The following is a 21,144-nucleotide window of genomic DNA, read 5'->3' on the forward strand; positions in this document are numbered from 1 at the left end:
CACTCACTCTCTCTCTCTCTCTCTCTCACACACTCTCACACGGACATACACTCACACACGCACACACCCACCCACCCACACACACACAGACATGCTCACTAACTCACACACACACACTCACTAACTCACACACACTCTCTCTCACACACATACACACTTACGCACATACACTCACACATGCACACACACTCACACATAGACACACACGCTCTCTCACACACACACACACACACACACACACACGTTTTGAGTTTAGAGTTCATTAGTTTAAATGAGTCTCAATGGCTCATATAGTATATAGAACGGCAGTTTGGTTTAGTCTTCAAGGTGTTTAGATTTAAATTTTAGACATACACACACACAAGCACGCACGCACAGACTCTCACTCTCTCTCACACACACACACACTATCTCTCTCACACACACACTCACTAACTCACTCACACACACACAGACAAGCTCATTAACACACACACACACACACACACTCACATAGACACACACACTCTCTCTCTCACACACACACACTCAGAGTTTATATGAGTTTAGAGTTTATAAGTGTACAAGTTTTTGAGTTACGAGTTTATAAGTTTAAATGAGTGTGTACGAGTTTTTGAGTTTACACACACACAAACACACACACACTCACACATAGACACACACGCTCTTTCTCTCTCACACACACGCACACACACACACACACACGTTTTGAGTTTAGAGTTCATTAGTTTAAATGAGTCTCAATGGCTCATATAGTATATAGAACGGCAGTTTGGTTTAGTCTTCAAGGTGTTTAGATTTAAATTTTCGACATACACACACACAAGCACGCACACACAGACTCTCACTCTCTCTCACACACACACACTATCTCTCTCACACACACACTCACTAACTCACACACACACACACACACACACACACACACAGACAAGCTCATTAACACACACACACACACACACACACAAACTCTCTCTCTCTCACACACATACACGCGCACACACTCACACACACACTAACTCGCTCTCACACAGACACACACACACTCTCTCTCTCTCTCTCTCTCTCACACACACACACACACACACACACACACATAGACACACACACTCTCTCTCTCACACACACACACTCTCACACACACACACACACACACACTAACTAACTCACACACACACACTCTCTCTCACACACACACACACTCACTCACGCACATATACTCACTCACACACAGACACACACACCCTCACTAACTCACACACACACACCCTCACTAACACACTCACACACAGACATGCTCTGTCTCACACACACACAGAAGAAAGAAAGAAAGAAAGAAAGAAAGAAAGAAAGAAAGAAAGAAAGAAAGATGGATTAGTTAGAAAGAGAGAAAGATAGATTAATTAGAAAGAAAGAAAGATGGATAAGTTAGAAAGAAAGATAGATTAGTTAAAAAGAGAGAGAGAGATAGATAGATAGATAGATAGATAGATAGATAGATAGATAGATAGATTAAAAAACTTTAAAGTAGTTTGAAGTAGATAGATAGATGAGTTTATTAGTTTAAATGAGTCTAAAAAAGAAAGATTAGTTAGAAAGAAAGAAAAAAAGAAAGAAAGCAAGAAAGAAAGCAAGCAAGAAAGAAAGAAAGATTAGTTAGAAAGAAAGAAAGAAAGAAAGATTAGTTAGAAAGAAAGAAAGAAAGAAAGAAAGATGGATTAGTTAGGAAGAGAGAAAGATAGATTAGTTAAAAAGATAGATAGATAGATAGATAGATAGATAGATAGATAGAAAAAAAACTTTAAAGTAGTTTGAAGTAGATAGATAGATGAGTTTATTAGTTTAAATGAGTCTCAAAAAGAAAGATTAGTTAGAAAGAAAAAAAGCAAGCAAGCAAGCAAGAAAGAAAGAAAGAAAGAAAGATTAGTTAGAAAGAAAGAAAAAGATTAGTTAGAAAGAAAGAAAGAAAGAAAGAAAGAGAAAGATTAGTTAGAAAGAAAGAAAGAAAGAAAGAAAGAAAGAAAGAAAGATGGATTAGTTAGAAAGAGAGAAAGATAGATTAATTAGAAAGAAAGAAAGATGGATAAGTTAGAAAGAAAGATAGATTAGTTAAAAAGAGATCGATAGATAGATAGATAGATAGATAGATAGATAGATAGATAGATAGATTAAATTTTTTTTTAAAGTAGTTTGAAGTAGATAGATGAGTTTATTAATTTAAATGAGTCTCAATGGCTCATATAGTATATAGAACGGCAGTTTGGTTTAGTCTTCAAGGTGTTTAGATTTAAATTTTCGTCGGTTGGTGAGTTTGAATCTGGATTTGAATTTTTTAGAACTCCCCAATGCAAGTCAATGGGAGTTTTTCCGAGTTTTGATCGTCATTTTTAGGAAAACCGTAAGTCCGATCAGTCTGAAAATAGATAGCACACTTAGTCAGAACAGTTTGAGTGTCTGAGCCGAGTTTGGAGTATGTAGAGTTAAAGCTCTAGGAGGAGTTAGATATAGAAATTTTTAGTCTCAGAAGAATAATAATAACTAGATTAAAAAGTTCGTCGAGACAAACTTTAAGTTGGCTTGAGAAAGCTGGACCAGAAAGTTTGAAAGTTTAAAGTAGTTTAAAGTTTAAATTAGTTTGAAGTTTAAAGAAGTGTAAAGTAGTTTTTGAAGTTTAAAGTAGTTTGAAGTTTAAAGTAGTTTAAAGTTTAAATTAGTTTGAAGTAGATCGACAGATGAGTTTGTTAGTTTAAATTTTACACACAGACACGCTCACTAACTCTCTCTCTCACACACGCACACACACACACTTATGCACATACACCCACACTCATGCACACACTCACTCACTCACACACACACACTCACGGACATACACTCACACATGCACACAGACACACAGACATGCTCACTAACTCACTCACATACACACACACACACACACTAACTCACACACACTCTCTCTCACACACATACACACACGCACATACACTCATAAATGCACACACTCACACACACACACTAACTCGCTCTCACACACACACAGACACGCTCATTAACTCACATACACTCACACACATAGACACATACACTCACACACACACACACACACACACACACACACAGACATGCTCACTAACTCACACACACACACTCACTAACTCACACACACTCTCTCTCACACACATACACACTTACGCACATACACTCACACATGCACGCACACACACACACACAGTTTATAAGTTTAAATGAGATACGAGTTTTTGAGTTTACACACACACACACACACACACACACACTCACACATAGACACACACGCTCTCTCTCTCTCTCACACACACACACACACGTTTTGAGTTTAGAGTTCATTAGTTTAAATGAGTCTCAATGGCTCATATAGTATATAGAACGGCAGTTTGGTTTAGTCTTCAAGGTGTTTAGATTTAAATTTTCGACATACACACACACAAGCACGCACGCACAGACTCTCACTCTCTCTCACACACACACACAATCTCTCTCACACACACACTCACTAACCAACTCACACACACACACACACAGACAAGCTCATTAACACACACACACACACACACAGACACACTCACGCACATACACACACACACATAGACACACATACACACACTAACTAACTCACACACACACACACACTCACACTCACACACAGACACACACACTCTCACTAACTCACACACACACACACACACACCCTCACTAACTCACACACACACACACACACACACACACACCCACACACAGACATGCTCACTGTCTCACACACACACACACTAACTCGCTCTCACACATACACAGACACGCTCACACACATAGACACACACACTCTCTCACACACACACACCCTCGCTAACTCTCTCTCACACACACACACACACACACACACAGACATGCTCACTGTCTCACACACACACACACTAACTCGCTCTCACACATACACAGACACGCTCACACACATAGACACACACACTCTCTCACACACACACACCCTCGCTAACTCTCTCTCACACACACACACACACACACACACACACACTCACGCACATACACTCACTCACGGACATACACTCACACATGCACACACACACACACACACACACACACACACACTCACGGACATGAACTCACACATGCACACACACACACACACACACACACACACACACACAGACATGCTCACTATCTCACACACATACACACACTCTCTCTCTCACACACATACACGCGCACACACTCACACACACACACTAACTCGCTCTCACACAGACACACACACACTCTCTCTCTCTCTCTCTCTCTCTCACACACACAGACACACACACTCTCTCACACACACACACACACACACTCACACATAGACACACACACTCTCTCACACACACACACACACACACACACTAACTAACTCACACACAGACACACACACCCTCACTAACTCACACACACACACCCTCACTAACACACACACACACACACACACACACATACATGCTCACTGTCTCACACACACACACACACACACACATTAACTCGCTCTCACACATACACAGACACGCTCACACACATAGACACACACACTCTCTCACACACACACACACGCACACACTCTCACTAACTCTCACACACACTCACACACACACACACACATAGACACACACACTCTCTCTCACACACACATACACACACACACACACACACACTCACTCACGCACATACACTCACTCACACACAGACACACACACTCTCAATAACTCACACACACACACACCCTCACTAACACACACACACACACACAGACATGCTCACTGTCTCACACACACACACATACACACTAACTCGCTCTCACACAAACACAGTCACGCTCACACACATAGACACACACACTCTCTCACACACACACGCGCACACACCCTCGCTAACTCTCTCTCACACACACACACACACTCACGCACATACACTCACTCACGGACATACACTCACACATGCACACGCACACACACACACACACACACACACACACACACACGGACATACACTCACACACGCACACACACACACACACACACACACTCTCTCTCTCTCACACACATACACACGCACATACACACACACACTAACTCGCTCTCACACATACACAGACACGCTCACACACAGACACACACACTCTCTCTCACACACTCACTCAGACACACACACACACACACTCAGAGTTTATGAGTTTAGAGTTTATAAATGTATAGATTGATGAGTTTATAAGTGTACGAGTTTTTGAGTTTAGAGTTTATAAGTTTAAATGAGTTTAGAGTTTATAAGTTTAAATGAGTTTAAGAGTTCAGAGTTTATTAATTTATGAGTTTAAGAGTTCATAAGTCTATGAATTCATGAGTTTATAAGTTAATTAGTTTATAAGTGTATGAGTTTAGAGTTCATTAGTTTAAATTAAATGGGTGAGAGTTATGTTATAAGTTATGTATGTTAGTTTAAAGTTTAACTTAGCTTGAAGTTTAAATTAGTTTAAAATAATTTGAAGTTTAAATTAGTTTAAAATAGTTTGAAGTTTAAAGTTGTTTAAAGCTTAAAGTAGTTCAAAGTTTGAAGTAGTTTAAAAGAACTTCTTTAAAAGAAGAAGAAAGTTGCTAGAAAGAAAGAAAGAAAGATTAGTTAGAAAGAAAGATAGATTAATTAGAAAGAAAGATGGATTAGTTAGATAGAAAGAAAGAAAGTTTAGTTAGAAAGAAAGAAAGAAAGAAAGAAAGAAAGACAGAAAGAAAGAAAGATTAGTTAGAAAGAAAGAAAGACAGAAAGACAGAAAGAAAGATTAGTTAGAAAGAAAGAAAGAAAGAAAGAAAGAAAGAAAGATTAGTTAGAAAGAAAGAAAGAAAGAAAGAAAGAAAGAAAGAAAGAAAGAAAGAAAAAGATTAGTAAGAAAGAAAGAAAGAAAGAAAGAAAAAGATTAGTAAGAAAGAAAGAAAGAAAGAAAGAAAGAAAGAAAGAAAGAAAGAAAGAAAGAAAAAGATTAGTTAGAAAGAAAGAAAGACAGAAAGAAAGAAAGATTAGTTAGAAAGAAAGAAAGAAAGAAAGAAAGAAAGAAAGAAAGAAAGAAAGAAAGAAAAAGATTAGAAAGAAAGAAAGAAAGATTAGTTAGAAAGAAAGAAAGAAAGAAAGAAAGAAAGAAAGAAAGAAAGAAAGAGAAAGATTAGTTTCTCATTAGATTAGATTAGCTCATATAGTATATAGAACGGCAGTTTGGTTTAGTCTTCAAGGTATTTTGATTTGAATTTTCGTCGGTTTGAATTTTTTAGAACTCCCCAATGTAAGTCAATGGGAGTTTTTGAATGAGTTTTTTCGAGTTTTGATCGTCATTTTTAGGAAAACCGTAAGTCCGATCAGTCTGAAAAGATATAGCACACTTGGTCAGAACAGTTTGAGTGTCTGAGCCGAGTTTGGAGTATGTAGAGTGAAAGCTCTAGGAGGAGTTTGATATAGAAATTTTTAGTCTCAGAAGAATAATAATAACTAGATGCGAAAGTTCGTCGAGACAAACTTTAAGTTGGCTTGAGAAAGTTTGGACCGGAAAGTTTTTTGCTAGGCGGTTGTTAGGATGTTATGGGTGGTCGCTATGATGTTGCTAGGTGGTTGCTAAGGTATTCTGGGTGGTTGCTAGGCGGTTGCTAGGGTGTTTTGGGTGGTTGCTAGGTGGTTGCTAGGGTGTTCTGGGTGGTTGCTAGGATATTTTTGGTGGTTGCTAGGGTCTTTTGGGTGGTTGCTAGGCGGTTGCTAGGGTCTTTTGGGTGGTTGCTAGGGTCTTTTGGGTAATTGCTAGGCGGTTGCTAGGGTGTTTTGGGTGGTTGCTAGGGTCTTTTGGGTGGTTGCTAGGCGGTTGCTAGGGTATTTTGGGTGGTTACTAGGGTGTTCTGGGTGGTTGCTAAGCAGTTGCTAGGGTGTTATGGGTGGTTGCTAGGGTGTTTTGGGTGGTTGCTAAGATATTTTGGGTGGTTGCTAGGGTCTTTTGGGTGGTTGCTAGGCGGTTGCTAGGGTATTTTGGGTGGTTGCTAGGGTGTTCTGGGTGGTTGCTAGGGTATTTTGGGTGGTTGCTAGAGTGTTCTGGGTGGTTGTTAGGCAGTTGCTACGGTGTTCTGAGTGGTTGCTATGGTGTTGCTAGGGTGTCCTAAGGTATTTTGGGTGGTTGCTAGGGTGTTCTGGGTGGTTGCTATGGTGTTGCTAGGGTGTTCTAAGGTATTTTGGGTGGTTGCTAGGGTGTTCTGGGTGGTTGCTATGGTGTAGCTAGGGTGTTCTAAGGTATTTTGGGTGGTTGCTAGGGTGTTCTGAGTGGTTGCTATGGTGTTGCTAGGGTGTTCTAAGGTATTTTGGATGGTTGCTAGGGTGTTCTGGGTGGTTGTTAGGCAGTTGCTAGGGTGTTCTGAGTGGTTGCTATGGTGTTGCTAGGGTGTCCTAAGGTATTTTGGGTGGTTGCTAGGGTGTTCTGAGTGGTTGCTATGGTGTTGCTATGGTGTTCTAAGGTATTTTGGGTGGTTGCTAGGGTGTTCTGGGTGGTTGCTATGGTGTTGCTAGGGTGTTCTAAGGTATTTTGGGTGGTTGCTAGGGTGTTCTGGGTGGTTGTTAGGCAGTTGCTAGGGTGTTCTGAGTGGTTGCTATGGTGTTGCTAGGGTGTTCTAAGGTATTTTGGGTGGTTGCTAGGGTGTTCTGAGTGGTTGCTATGGTGTTGCTAGGGTGTTCTAATGTATTTTGGGTGGTTGCTAGGGTGTTCTGGGTGGTTGCTAGGCGGTTGCTAGGGTGTTCTGGGTGGTTGCTATGGTATTCAGGGCGGTTGATATGGTGTTACTAGGTGGTTGGTAGTTGTCACAGATGGTTACTATGGAGTTTTTGGCATGATTCAACACTTAACTAATTGCTATTAGCATGTAGCTATTCACTGCTAGCATGTGTAGCATGTTGGAAGTGCTGTTTGCTAGCATGAGTCAAAAGAGCCAAAACTCATCTCTATACGATGTTCTGATACAGAGATATAGGTCTTGCAAAACGGTTGCTAGGGTACTCAAGTTTGGTTGCTATGGAGTTGCTTGGGAGCTGGAAGCATTAAACTAAAGAAGTTTAAAGTGGTTTGAAGTTTAAAGTAGTTTAAAGTAGTTTGAAGTTTATGATAGATATATAAATAAGTTAGATAGATACACACAAACACACACACACACACACACACACACACACACACACACACACACACTCAGACTACCTCGCTCACACACTCACTCAGACACACACACACACACACTCAGAGTTTATGAGTTTAGAGTTTATAAGTGTACGAGTTTTTGAGTTTAGAGTTTATAAGTTTAAATGAGTTTAGAGTTCAGAGTTTATTAATTTATGAGTTTAAGAGTTCATAAGTCTATGAATTCATGAGTTTATTAGTTAATTAGCTATTAAATTTAAGTTAATTAGTTTATAAATGTATGAGATTAGAGTTTATTAGTTTAAATGAGTTTCATTGGCTAATATATATAGAACGGCAGTTTGGTTTAGTCTTCAAGGTGTTTAGATTTAAATTTTTGTCGGTTGGTGAGTTTGAATCTGGATTTGAATTTTTTAGAACTCCCCATTGTAAGTCAATGGGAGTTTTTCCGAGTTTTGATCGTCATTTTTAGGAAAACCGTAAGTCCGATCAGTCTGAAAAGATATAGCACACCGAGTCAGATCTGTTTGAGTGTCTGAGCCGATTTTGGAGTATGTAGAGTTAAAGCTCTAGGAGGAGTTTGAGTCAGATTTTTTAGTAAGAAGAATAATAATAATAAGTTTAAATAGGATTTCAATATGTTGGCTCTCTCAAGCCAACTTAATAATAATAATAAGTTTAAATAGGATTTCAGTAAGTTGGCTCTCCAAGCCAACTTAATAATAAGTTTAAATAGGATTTCAATATGTTGGCTCTCTCAAGCCAACTTAATTATTAATCCAGGACTGAATGTAGGCTAATTGTTAAATAACAATATGACAGTGATAATAATGTAGCTATCATTAGCCTAAAGTTTAGCTAAAACTTCAGCTGGTAGGGTTGGGAAATAGCCAATTGCCAAATAAATCTGAATTTTTGGGCTAAATGGCGATGTATGGTATAATCTGAGTATTTAATTATTATTTTTCTATTTGAATAAAAAAAAAACTGTATTTAATAAAAAGAATAATAATAATATCCTGATCAATATTGTCCTGCAAACAATGTTCATATTGAAGGTTATAAAAACAAACATAGTGTAACCTTGCTGTCTATCTGCAGTCTATCCAAAAAAGGGGTCACATTACATTCTAACATTGCAACATTACAATCTAAAAACAAAATAATGCTTTTTAAAGAAGTAGTTAAATTTACTAAACTTAAAATAAAATAAAAACAAAGCTAATAGGCCTATCATAAAAATACACATGTAGGTTTGAAATTCTCTAGCACATTTATTTTCACCAACAACAACAAATATTCAACAACAATATTTTAGCTAAATATATTTATAATTTAGTGCTAATGTATATTTTAGTCAGAATAATTGCGCTCCTAGTGCGCTCCGTCTGTTCGGCGCGCATGCACACGGCGGCGCTCGTTCACGGAAGTTTAGCTTGCAGAAAGCTCGCCCACATGACAGCAAACTGGAAATATTGACTTTCTAACATTTACAGATGGAGAATATGTCCGTGAAATAAGTTATGCACTGAGGAAATTATTGGATGTCACTTCAGCTTATGGCTAAATATTATTAGAGGTATATTTGTTTCCACCAATCGCTGCACAAGTGAAGTTTACGTATGATGACGAAAGCACGTTAGTGCGAGCCCTCCCGGAACCCATAGATAATGCATTGCAGTGCCTGCAGTTCGAAAAAAAAAATCTTTGAATGTAAGTCTATGGGAACACTCTGGGCGATTCTCAGCCAGAGTGAAATCGCCCAAAAAGAGGCGGTACTCCACAGAACGTGACTTGGCGCTGATTGGACTATATCCAGAGGCAGAACAACAGTGAGTGACTGCTGCTAGCGTAACTCTGTGGTTGAATGAGATTGTGATTGAAAAAGTCCCTTTCACACTTTGGTGGTGGTGGTGCGTCGCCCGATCGCCCTAATGAAGAAACCGCCGCTGATCTCACCTAAATGTTTGCTCACTCATTGCGTTTTTACAATTGGGTAATTTTGTTTTTAAGAGTTTACACAACACAAGGAAGCTTGATTTCAGTCTTTGAATTAAATTGAAAAAAGTAGCAAAAAATATATACAAAGTAATAAAAATACAAATAAAGAGAAAAGTTTTTGGGTAGGTCTAACACTAGTATTCAGAAATACTACAGAAACTGAATAAGGTAATCAAATGTAAAATAACACTAGTCATGAGTTGGTTCTGATTAATTCGGTTCGGGAGTATAGATAAAAGCCCTCCCGCACTTACAATTGATTGGTTGGGTCCTTGTATGTGCTTCGTGAGGCACACTAGCACACACACACACGCAAGGTCTCTCGCTCACTCCCTCTCTCTACACGTTCTTCCGGCCGGTAGACGTAGAATCCACAGCTAGATCAATGAGAAGCCCTATGATTACAACAACCATCATTTGAAGTGTCACACAGTTCTGAAATTATCGTACATTATAAGATTTTTTCCATTATTGATCGTACATCGTAGAGAGGTCAAAATTATCGTACAAATACGATAATTATCGTACATCTGGCAACACTGCGCAGCACTGCTGAACACTCACGCGGTTGGTAAAATTGCGTCTTGGAGAAAGTTTTAAAATTATTGATTTGATTTTATAATCTGTGTGGATTCATTTAAGCTACTCATACAATGTACATGCCAAAGTGAATCAATGTTTGCGGGGGAATTTCCCGCATTATAAGTGGTAGACCTGCGGGAATTATTAAAATACTATTGAAGTCGCTCCTTTTTAGGTAATGTTACTAAATCGTCACTGGAGGCTGACTTGCTGCTCTCGCGCTCAGACAGGTGTTGTTGTTGTGCGTGCTAGGGAACGTAATGCGCCATACGTCATTGCGTCGCTATATCAGTGATATGCCATTTTTTATCATGTAAAAATGTATACCGGTATTATCGTGGACGGTATGATATGGCACACCCCTACTCTGTGTTTGTCTCTGGATATTTATTTTTTTTTTTTTTTTGCAGGAGCTGTGTCCATTATAGTAATTCCTGGTTCAATGCTGTCAATTAATACTGAACATTATTCCTACTCATTTCCTCAGTTTTTAAAAACAAGGCAAATATTTTGCACCAGAAAAACACTAATGGAAATATAGCCACAATACATAAACATTGTACATTTTAACATGAGATTAGTGTTATCAAATTGCTTGCAATCATGTCAAGCTTTGAATCCTGTGCCGGTTTAACAAAAATAAGAGTTGCACATTTCTGTTTTTAAATGCTTAGCCTCATAGACTTCCATTGGAATTGTATCACTATAAATGGATTTATTTTATTTTATTTTTATTTTGTTTTACTTTTAGTTAACTATAATAACCCTGGTTTGAGGTCCGTCACCCTGATTTTCTTTTAATGTAAAAATAATGAAAACATTGTAGAAAATAAAAACTCATATAATTACCTATAAGTGCAGATTCAGTGAACTTGCATTGTCTAATGTGACCTTCCCCTTTTTCTCTGTGCAAACATCAGACCAACACAGACTCTTTGTACTCTAAAAAGAAGTGGCAGGCTGACAAGATCCCCTACACCCTTGTTGCAGTGCCCCACGGCAATGACATCGCCTCTCTCTTCGAATTGGATGCCACCACCTTACAGCGTGCAGACTGCCTGGTTCCCAGGTTAGTTCCTTTTCACCAAAATAGAAATCATCCATGACAACCCTATTAAAATGGTTTTACATTTAGATTTGCATTTATTTATTTAGCGAACACTTTTATCCAAAATAAGGAACTGTCCAAGGAATCACCCTTACAGAAGCTGTGCGAACATCCAAAATTGGATAGAAGTGCAAGTTAAGAGATGTAGGTGTGAAAAAGTAGCAGTACGGGTTTTGAAAGGGTGTATAGTGTGTTAATGATTGTAGAACAAGTGATCTCAATGCATTCAAGTGCTCACAAAGCCTTTTTAGTGCAACCTTTTGGATTTTAAAAATGTACTTAAAAACCATTTGTCCTGGTTAGTTTTTATTCAAGTGCTATCAATGGGATAGGAGTCCATACTATGTCACATGTACTGTTGGGTATTTCCTGTAGCTCAAACATCAACTGCAAGTTCTTTGGTTCGATCCCTTGAAAATATGTACCTTCTTTTTTCAGGAACTCATATGTGAGACTCAGGAACTTGTGCACAAACACCTGGGTGACCAGTACTAACATTCCTATTGATGTTGAGGAAGAACGACCCGTTATGCTCAAGGTTGTTTATTTCCATTTTTGATTTGAATAAAAATGATCCTTGTCAACGAAAGCTCATGTAATTTCTCTCTTTATTTGTGCAGATCGGCACCTGCCACATGAAGGAGGACAAGGAGGCGTTCTCCATTAATTCTGTCCCCCTGTCAGAGGTCAGAGACTTGGACTTTGCCAACGATGCCAACAAAGTCCTGGAGTCATTTGTGCGTATATTGGGTATCAGCAATTTCGCAGCAGCAAATGAACGCAGGTAATGTCATACTTACTGGAGGCCTTTTAATGCGTTAAGTTGTGGTCACATTGGCCTTCATGGTGCGGTCACAATGGACCTTTTCTTTGCACTTTAGCAAAAACATGTCCATGTCAATAGCATGCACTCTTAAAAATAAGATTCTTTATTAGCATCTATTTTTCCAAGGTTTTCCTAAGGTTGTTTATAGTGGAAAAAGATTCTTTAGATTATTAAAATGTTCTTCACACTAAGAAAAATTGTTCACTAAAATGTTCTTTGGTGAACCCAGAATGGTTCATCTATCTATAAAAATCTTTATTTTTAAAAGTGTAGAGATGTATATCTCTATGTATGTGTCTAACTAAGTAGCCTTTTCTGTTGGTCAGCACGGTGAATTCAAGTGACCAATGTGAACATGAGTGAAAACTGCACACAAAACATCCAAATTATATATTGGGTTACATTTCCATAAGCAAAGGATTCTTATGAAGTAGATGTGATCACTACTATACATTTATAGTTTTAAAAACATACTTGCTCTTACATTTTTATGTTCAGGTTTACTATTAAGCTGTTGGAGGATCTGATCTTCTTTTTGTGCGAGGTGCCAAACAATGGGCAGGACGTGCTGGCTGTTGTCATCTCGAACCCCAACAGAGAGAGGCAGAAACTCATGAGAGAGCAAAACATCCTGGCACAGGTTTGCTCAAACAGTGTACTTACAGTAAACTGATTCTTTAAAGTCCCCCTGTAGTCAATAGTTTTATCCCTTAAAACTCATCTTTGATCACCAAAATGACATATTGAAACTTTTTTTTTTCTGGAAAAAAGTTCTTTATGCCTTAAAATAGCTTGAATTCAACTCTACACCCTTCCTTCATTTAGTATACACGGACTCATGAATATGAAAATGAGCTCCGCCTCCACTCAATCACATGATCCACTCACTCAACTTTACTGTAGTAAACGCTGCACAATGGCAAGTGAAAATACTGGTTTAATTCGACCATATATGTTTGAACCAGAAACTGATTCAGAAGAAGAAGTGGAAGAGCGAATTATACAGGCTCGTATACAAGTCGATGTATCAGAATGGTAATGCGTTTTATGTATGCCGGTAATTAATATGGTAATACGGTAATTAATATGATTAGCCTTTGGCTTGACTATGTCATCAAACAGCTAATAATGTGTTGCTAATGTTACACAAACCATGTTCCTGTTCGCTATTTCAGAGTCAGACGGCTGCCTTCTAAAAATCAGCATCCTTCCAAACGCTTAGAACAATTTAGAACGCCAGTGGAGAAAGGCATATAGTTCATCATACATAATTCACCCACAATATTGCTAAATGTACCCGATTTTTCATATCAACAGAAAAATATACCATGATAACTTGGCTTCTCTTGAGACTACCTTCTTCACAGCTTATTTAATGATATGCTAAAGCCCGCCCACACGTTGACTTGATTGGTTACACCGGCGATTTCAAACCGCTTTTTTGAGACTGTCTTTGGTTCACTGCAGTTTTAAGAAGAAAATACTCAGCAATGGTGTTGACTTATGATTTTGCACATGGTTTGTCTTAAAGCATAATATTAAAAACACCACATATACATAAACAACATTAAAAACTTGATTTTCACCACAGGGGGTCTTTAAGGACCATCGTTTCCATGGCAGATTTCTGACTGTAATTTTTATGTTTGCAGATCTTTGGAATTCTTAAAGCCCCATTTTCGGAGATTAAAGACTCGCCAATGCCGAAGCTTGAAGATGTGGGCGAGCAGCGCAACGCTGCATTTAAGTACATGCTACAGCTGTGTTACAGAATCCTGCGCCATTCCCAACAAGACTACCGCAAGAATCAGGCAAGGAACATCTTCAATTATCAACTCCAATTAATCAATCAATGTATGAGACTAATACACATGTCCTCTTTATCACAGGAGTACATAGCCAAGAATTTTTCCATCATGCAGGCTCAGATCGGCTATGAGATTCTGGCCGAAGACACAATCACTGCTCTTCTGCACAACAACCGCAAGCTGTTAGAGAAGCACATCACCGCACGTGAGATCGAGACCTTTGTCAAACTTCTGCGCAGGAACCGAGAGCCCAGGTCTGACCCATAGATTTTGACATCCACTCAAATGTCTGGTACTAATCAAAACTTGCAGAAAGTATGAAAGGAAATGGAATGGAATCTTTTTGTGGAAACAATGATACATAAAAAAACAGCATTTATTTTAAATTTATTTGAAATCTTTTCTAACAATGTAAAGGTCTTTATTGTCACTTTTTATTAATTGAATGCGTCCTTGCTGAATAAAAGTATTCATTTCTTTCAAATAAAATACTAACCCCAAACATCAGAGTAGTAAACATTCAAATGTGATTCTTGCATTTGATACAACTACAAGTACCATTTTCACATTTGTTAGCAGTGGTTATAAGGTTCTTGTGCATTTTCCCCCAGGTTTCTGGATTATTTGTCTGACCTGTGTGTCTCCAACAAAACAGCCATTCCTGTCACTCAGGAGCTCATTTGCAAATTCATGCTGAACCCCATCAACGCAGACATCCTCATCCAGACCAAGTGAGAACTGCTCTGTGCTGCCTCCTGAGATTATCTGTATAACAATGACTCAGAATAACTGGATTAATCTGTAATAACTGTATACAGCTATTGACACAGTCATTTTGCTTTTTATGTCAAGATATATGACTGGGGCTTGTGTTTCTTTAGACTGATCCCACACACAGAGACCTCTCTGGAGTCATCTTTAATCCAGGAGGATGGTGAGGATGAAGAAGTGTGGCTATACTGGATTGATAACCACAAAGAGCCTCATGGGAAGTCCATCCGCCACCTGGCTCAGGATGCCAAGGATAGACAAAAGGTGGACGTTGACAACATTACATATTATAGGTGAGAGTTTAATCACATTTTATTTTTTTATTTTAGGCAGATTGCTTTTCACTTTGAATCGGAGTACTTAAGAATGTTTAAACAGCTGTGTTATCAAGTGCCCTATCCATTCTCTTGCAGGTGCCAACTCAATCTCTTTGCTAAAATGTGCCTGGACCGGCAGTATCTGGCCATCAATCAGATTTCCAGTCAGCTGCCGGTGGATCTAATCCTGCGCTGCATGTTTGATGACTGCCTGCCTTACAACCTGCGTGCCTCATTTTGTCGTCTAATGTTGCACATGCACGTGGACCGCGACCCGCAGGAGGCCGTGGTGCCCGTTCGCTATGCACGTCTGTGGACCGAGATACCCTCCAAGATCTCCGTCAATGAGTAAGATGGAAGCCAGTTTTTTGCCAGTGTTACTTCTAGCATCACATTGCTTTATTTATAGGACTGTTTTGTGTTGTTTGGATTGTCTGAATGTGTATTTGGTGCACAGGTATGACTATGAATTCAGAGATACGTCCAGAGAGGAGATGAAGAGAAAGTTTGCCCCTACAATGCATTTTGTCGATGAATATCTCAAAGATGTTGTCAGTCAGCCTGATCCATTTGGAGACAGTGAAAAGAATGAACTGACCCTTGAGGTGAGATTATGGTTGGTTCCTATAACAGTTCTCACACGTGTAATTTTCCATCAATGTGGACAGAAAACCATGCAGAAATGCTATGACATTGTTTCCTGGTCTATTCAGCAACACCACTTCTGAATCTACAGTGCAATACAAACAGCCTTTTTTTTTTTTGAATCATAACCATACAGTACAAACAGTGTAGTCCAATTCCTGAACTGAGAACTCTTATAAGCTGCTTATTTAGTGATTCAGATTTAACTATACAGCTGACTAGTGTAGTCAATGACACTTAAAGATTTGGTTCTATTTAGTGAATCATAAGCATACAGCGTGATCAGTATAGTCCGATTCCCAAATGAATGACCCTTCTGACTTTTTTTTGTTGATAATTCATATCTGTCCATGCTACACTCCTAAACAAATGACTCTAATGAGTTGGTTATTTGTAGTGAATCAGAATCATACAGCACAAACAGTATAGTTCAGTTCACAAACTAATGATTCTTATAAGCAGCTTGTTTTAAATGAATCAAATCCACCCATACAGCATGACTGGTGTAGTCCAGATGATTCATGATCAAAAAAAAAAAGAAGGAGTTTGTACTATTTAGTGAATCAAAAACAAAAAGAGTGGCCAGCGTAGTCCGATTCCCTAATTAATGACCTTTATGAGCTGTTTTGTTAGTAAATCAAATGTATTCATACAGTGCAATCAGTGTAGTCCAACTGATTTTTGAACGTTTGACTCAAGTGAGTTGGATGTAGTGAATCCGAACCATACAGTGCAAACAGTGTCCACTCCTTGAAGTATTCACCATTATAAGCTGCTTTTGTTAGTGAATCAAATCCATTCATAGAGCATGACTGGTGTATTCCGACCTGATTCCTGAGCAAATGACTCTAAAGAGTGGTTTTGATTCCCAAATGAATGACCTTATGAGCAATTTTCTTTAGTAAATAAAATCTATCCGTATACAGTGGAACAATGTAGTCCAACGGATTCCCAAACAAATGACTCTGAGTTGGTTCTTGTAGAGAATCAAAACAACACAGCACGGCCATTGTAGTCCTTTTTTAGTGAATCACATCATGTTGTATTTGATGCTTGTGACATCTAAATCGGTGTAGTTAGTGACAATGTTTATATCTGTTATTTGTGTGTCAGGTCTGAGGTTTTTCCTGAGCGTATTATGTGATGTGTCCAGAGGACAGAGCAGATTGGCTGCATTAGCCTTAACAGAATACTAATGATTCACTCTCTAACACTTTGAATTTGAATGGCTTTGCCTCTGTCTGTCTCTCTCACAGGTGGTCCACCTGGCACGTAACCTGGTCTACTTTGGCTTCTACAGCTTTAATGAGCTTTTGTGCCTCACGCGCACCCTGCTGGCCATCCTGGACATTGTCCAACCCACGTTCACATTCATGTCCAAACTCAACAAGGGCCCTGAGGGAGGTGAGAGACTTTTTCAAGTTGTCTGTTTTCACTCAAGTAATGCGTCTTCAGTATTTGTTTTACAAGATAATAGCTGCTTGTGCTTGAGGAGGTGTAACACTTCAGGCTGTGTTTGTGTAGGTAATAATGTCATGCGTACCATCCACGGTGTGGGTGAGATGGTGACTCAGATGGTTCTGAGCAGAGGCTTGATGATGGCCCACTGTCTCCCCGATGCTCAGCCAATCCACGGAAAGCAAATCTGTCTCCCTGACAACGAGAACGTCATGGTGATGGACACCAAGCTCAGGATTATTGAGATTCTGCAGGTGATGCCCTCATAGATTGCTGTAAATCTGTTGCAATGAACTAAATGTATTAGTTACACTTCACTAAACTCAAGTTTATGTCTTCCACACTATGTCAAGGAAAGGTTTTGGAAATTATATTAAAGGGTTAGTTCACCTTTGAAACCAATAAAGATATTTTTAATTAAATTTGAGAGATTTTTGTCCCTCCATTAAATTATATTCACTCAAACGCTTCAAAACATTCATAAAGAGATTGAATCCATGTGAATCGAACGGCTTAATCCAAGTCTTCTGAAGATACATGATCACTTTTTTTGTTGAACAAATTTAATTTAGGCTTTTATTAACATACACATAAACATTGATCAACTAACTTATATAGAGCAGTCAGATTTGGTAAACGTAAGCTCAAGACTTGGATTGATCCGTCAGAGTTTGGGTGGACTATCCCTTTAAATGTTGGCATAATTTTACATTTCATCTTTTCCTTTTATAGTTCATTCTGAATGTGCGTCTCGATTACCGCATCACCTATCTGCTGTCTATCTATAAAAAAGAGTTTGGCGAGCAGACTTTGGACACTTCTGCCTCAGTGACGGAAGTTCCTGTCATGGCTGGTGAGAGACATTTCATGGCATACAGTAAACATTCATTTTCAGATCCCAGTTGAGGAGTTTATTCTTGCTTTAAGGGTCTGTTTGTGTATGTTTTAATATTTCTATTGTATATTCCAGAGCCAAACATTGAGGAAATTGCAGAGAAAGCAGAGAATATGTTTTCGGGAAGGTGAGGGAGTGATTATTATTTATTATTTGCCTTATGTTATGTTTATTTGGGTTGTGTTTGGTGCTTAAGAATGAACTATTGAAATAGCTGGATTGATATCAGTACTAATGCTGACTTTTTTAAAAAATGGGTTAGTTATCAGTTAGACATAACCAAATTAAAATTAAAATGTGTATTAATTGCTGTCAAGCTTTAAAACAAACAAAAACAGATTTAAATTTACACTACTGTTCATTTGGGGTTGGTAAGATAAAATAAAAAAAAGAATTTGAATGCTTTTTAAGCTCGCCAGGGCTTAATTAAAGGGTTAATTCACTCAAAAATAAAAATTATTTCATTAATTACTCACCCTCATGTTGTTAAACCTGTAGGACCAATAAAAAAACGCCCAAAATAAAGACTATTCAACAATTTCTTCTCTTCCGTGTCAATCTCTGACGCTGTTCACTTTGTAAACATAGTGCAGTGTTTACATGTTCTACGTCAGAACGCCGGCGTATGTGTCCTGGTGCTCACGTGAACCGCGAGAAGAAATTGTTTAATAAAGTCTTTATTTTTGTTTTTTTGCGCACAAAAAGGATTCTCGTCACTTCATAGCATTAGGTTGAACCACTGTAGTCACATGGACTATTTTAACGAGGTCTTTACTACCTTTCTGGGCCTTGAAAGTGGTAATTAAATTGCTGTCAATGGAGGGACAGAAAGTATAATTATATCTTAAGTATAAAAATATCTTAATTTGTGTTCGGAAGATGAACGAAGGTTTGGAACGACAATAAGGGGAGTAATTAATGACAGAATTTTTATTTTTGGGTGAACTAACCCTTCAATTTGATTAAAATACAGTAAAAACAGTAATGTTGTAAAATATGAGTAAATAATGAGTCTTCAGTGTCACATGATCCTTCAGAAATCTTTGTAATATGCTGATTTGCTGCTCAAGAAAGTTTTTTTTTTAATATATATTCTCAATGTTGAAAAGAGTTGTGCTGCTTAATATTTTTGTGGAAACTGTGATACATTTTTTCCAGGATTAATAGAAAGATCAACAGAAATATTGATCATAGAAAGTTCAAAAGAACATATATTTTTTGTAATAATTGATCAGTTTGATGCATCTTTGCTTAATAAAAGTATTAATTTCTTTTAATCAAAAAAAGGAAATATTAATGAAACCCAAACTTTTAAACTGCTGCTTTTCTTGTTTTAATTTTCTGGAGCATTTGTGAGGGCATATTTTTTTAACCATAAAAAGAAACAGTGTGCTGTCCATTTATGTCAAATACTTGAATTAATTGAAACAAATAACAAACAAGAATCTGAAAAAAATGCTCACAATATCAAAACACAATACTCATTCTGCTACATTACATTTCAATAATTTGCAGGCCCATATGCATGTCATTTTTGCCCCATCTCTAGTTAATTTCGGACCCTGGTCATTACTTTTTCCATCCTCTCAGACACTTAGAATTAAATTTACCATTTCTTGCTGCTGTCTTTAAAACTTCTATTTAAAAAACACATTACTCAGTCAGGCCTTGTGTTTTGTGTTCACAGTGCTAAGGAGAGGAGCCCAGTGGACCTCGATGATGAAGGTGGTCAGACGTTTCTGCGGGTGCTCATTCACCTCATCATGCAGGACTACCCTCCACTGGTCTCCGGCTCTCTTCAGCTCATCTTTAAACACTTCAGCCAGAGAGCCGAAGTTCTGCAGGCCTTCAAACAGGTCTCACTCTCACTCATACTACTGTCTTCTTATCAGTGTATAGAGACTGGCAAGTTTTTAAATGGTCTGTTTTACTGATAGACACATTATTTGCCAATGAATGTTTTTTGTTTTGCAGGTCCAGTTGCTGGTTTCTGAGGAGGATGTGGAGAATTATAAGAAGATTAAGGCAAGCCTGGACCAGCTGCGTCTGACAGTGGAGAAGTCTGAGCTGTGGGTTGAGAAGAGTGGAGTTTACGGCGGTGAAGATATTGCTGAGAATCAAAACAAAGAGCAGAATTCAGAGGTGTGCACCTACTGGCAGGAGAAACACTGCAAGCGTATTGCTAAATTATAATGCAACAGATTTGCTTCTTCATCACAGTGCATTGCGAATTCAATATAGAGAATACATTTAAAATCTTATTTTGATACAGTGATTAATGTTTGATGTTGATTAATTCTCTTACCCTTAAAAGATTGGCTGACTAATAATTTGGTTCTAGTATTCGACCAACATTATATTACTGTTTATTAGTAATAAAACTCATATTACCGATATTAGAAATATAATATTCATAATGCACATACTCTTGTAGTTTAATAATCATTTTTAATCATCATTTTGTTATTATTGTGTCAAAAAGCAGAACAGTGTTGTAACTAAATCT

The 21,144-nt window shown here is 38.2% G+C and overlaps 1 protein-coding gene across 1 annotated transcript in view; it reads left to right on the top strand.

The window, feature by feature from the left end:
* The window catches only part of itpr2 (inositol 1,4,5-trisphosphate receptor, type 2), a 99,549-nt gene that overhangs the window by 24,547 nt on the left and 53,858 nt on the right, over positions 1-21,144 (top strand). The window contains exons 11-26 of the mRNA XM_084124539.1: positions 11,731-11,879; positions 12,357-12,456; positions 12,539-12,702; positions 13,243-13,384; positions 14,397-14,555; positions 14,634-14,806; positions 15,164-15,283; positions 15,434-15,616; positions 15,737-15,988; positions 16,098-16,245; positions 17,542-17,689; positions 17,810-17,997; positions 18,476-18,596; positions 18,714-18,765; positions 20,326-20,494; positions 20,613-20,780. Coding sequence (XP_083980665.1) covers positions 11,731-11,879; positions 12,357-12,456; positions 12,539-12,702; positions 13,243-13,384; positions 14,397-14,555; positions 14,634-14,806; positions 15,164-15,283; positions 15,434-15,616; positions 15,737-15,988; positions 16,098-16,245; positions 17,542-17,689; positions 17,810-17,997; positions 18,476-18,596; positions 18,714-18,765; positions 20,326-20,494; positions 20,613-20,780 — 2,436 coding nt within the window. The remainder of the gene's footprint in view (positions 1-11,730; positions 11,880-12,356; positions 12,457-12,538; positions 12,703-13,242; positions 13,385-14,396; positions 14,556-14,633; positions 14,807-15,163; positions 15,284-15,433; positions 15,617-15,736; positions 15,989-16,097; positions 16,246-17,541; positions 17,690-17,809; positions 17,998-18,475; positions 18,597-18,713; positions 18,766-20,325; positions 20,495-20,612; positions 20,781-21,144) is intronic.

Source organism: Abramis brama (genome assembly GCF_963993115.1).
Source record: "Abramis brama genome assembly, chromosome: 9".
NCBI classification, from domain to species: domain Eukaryota; kingdom Metazoa; phylum Chordata; class Actinopteri; order Cypriniformes; family Leuciscidae; genus Abramis; species Abramis brama.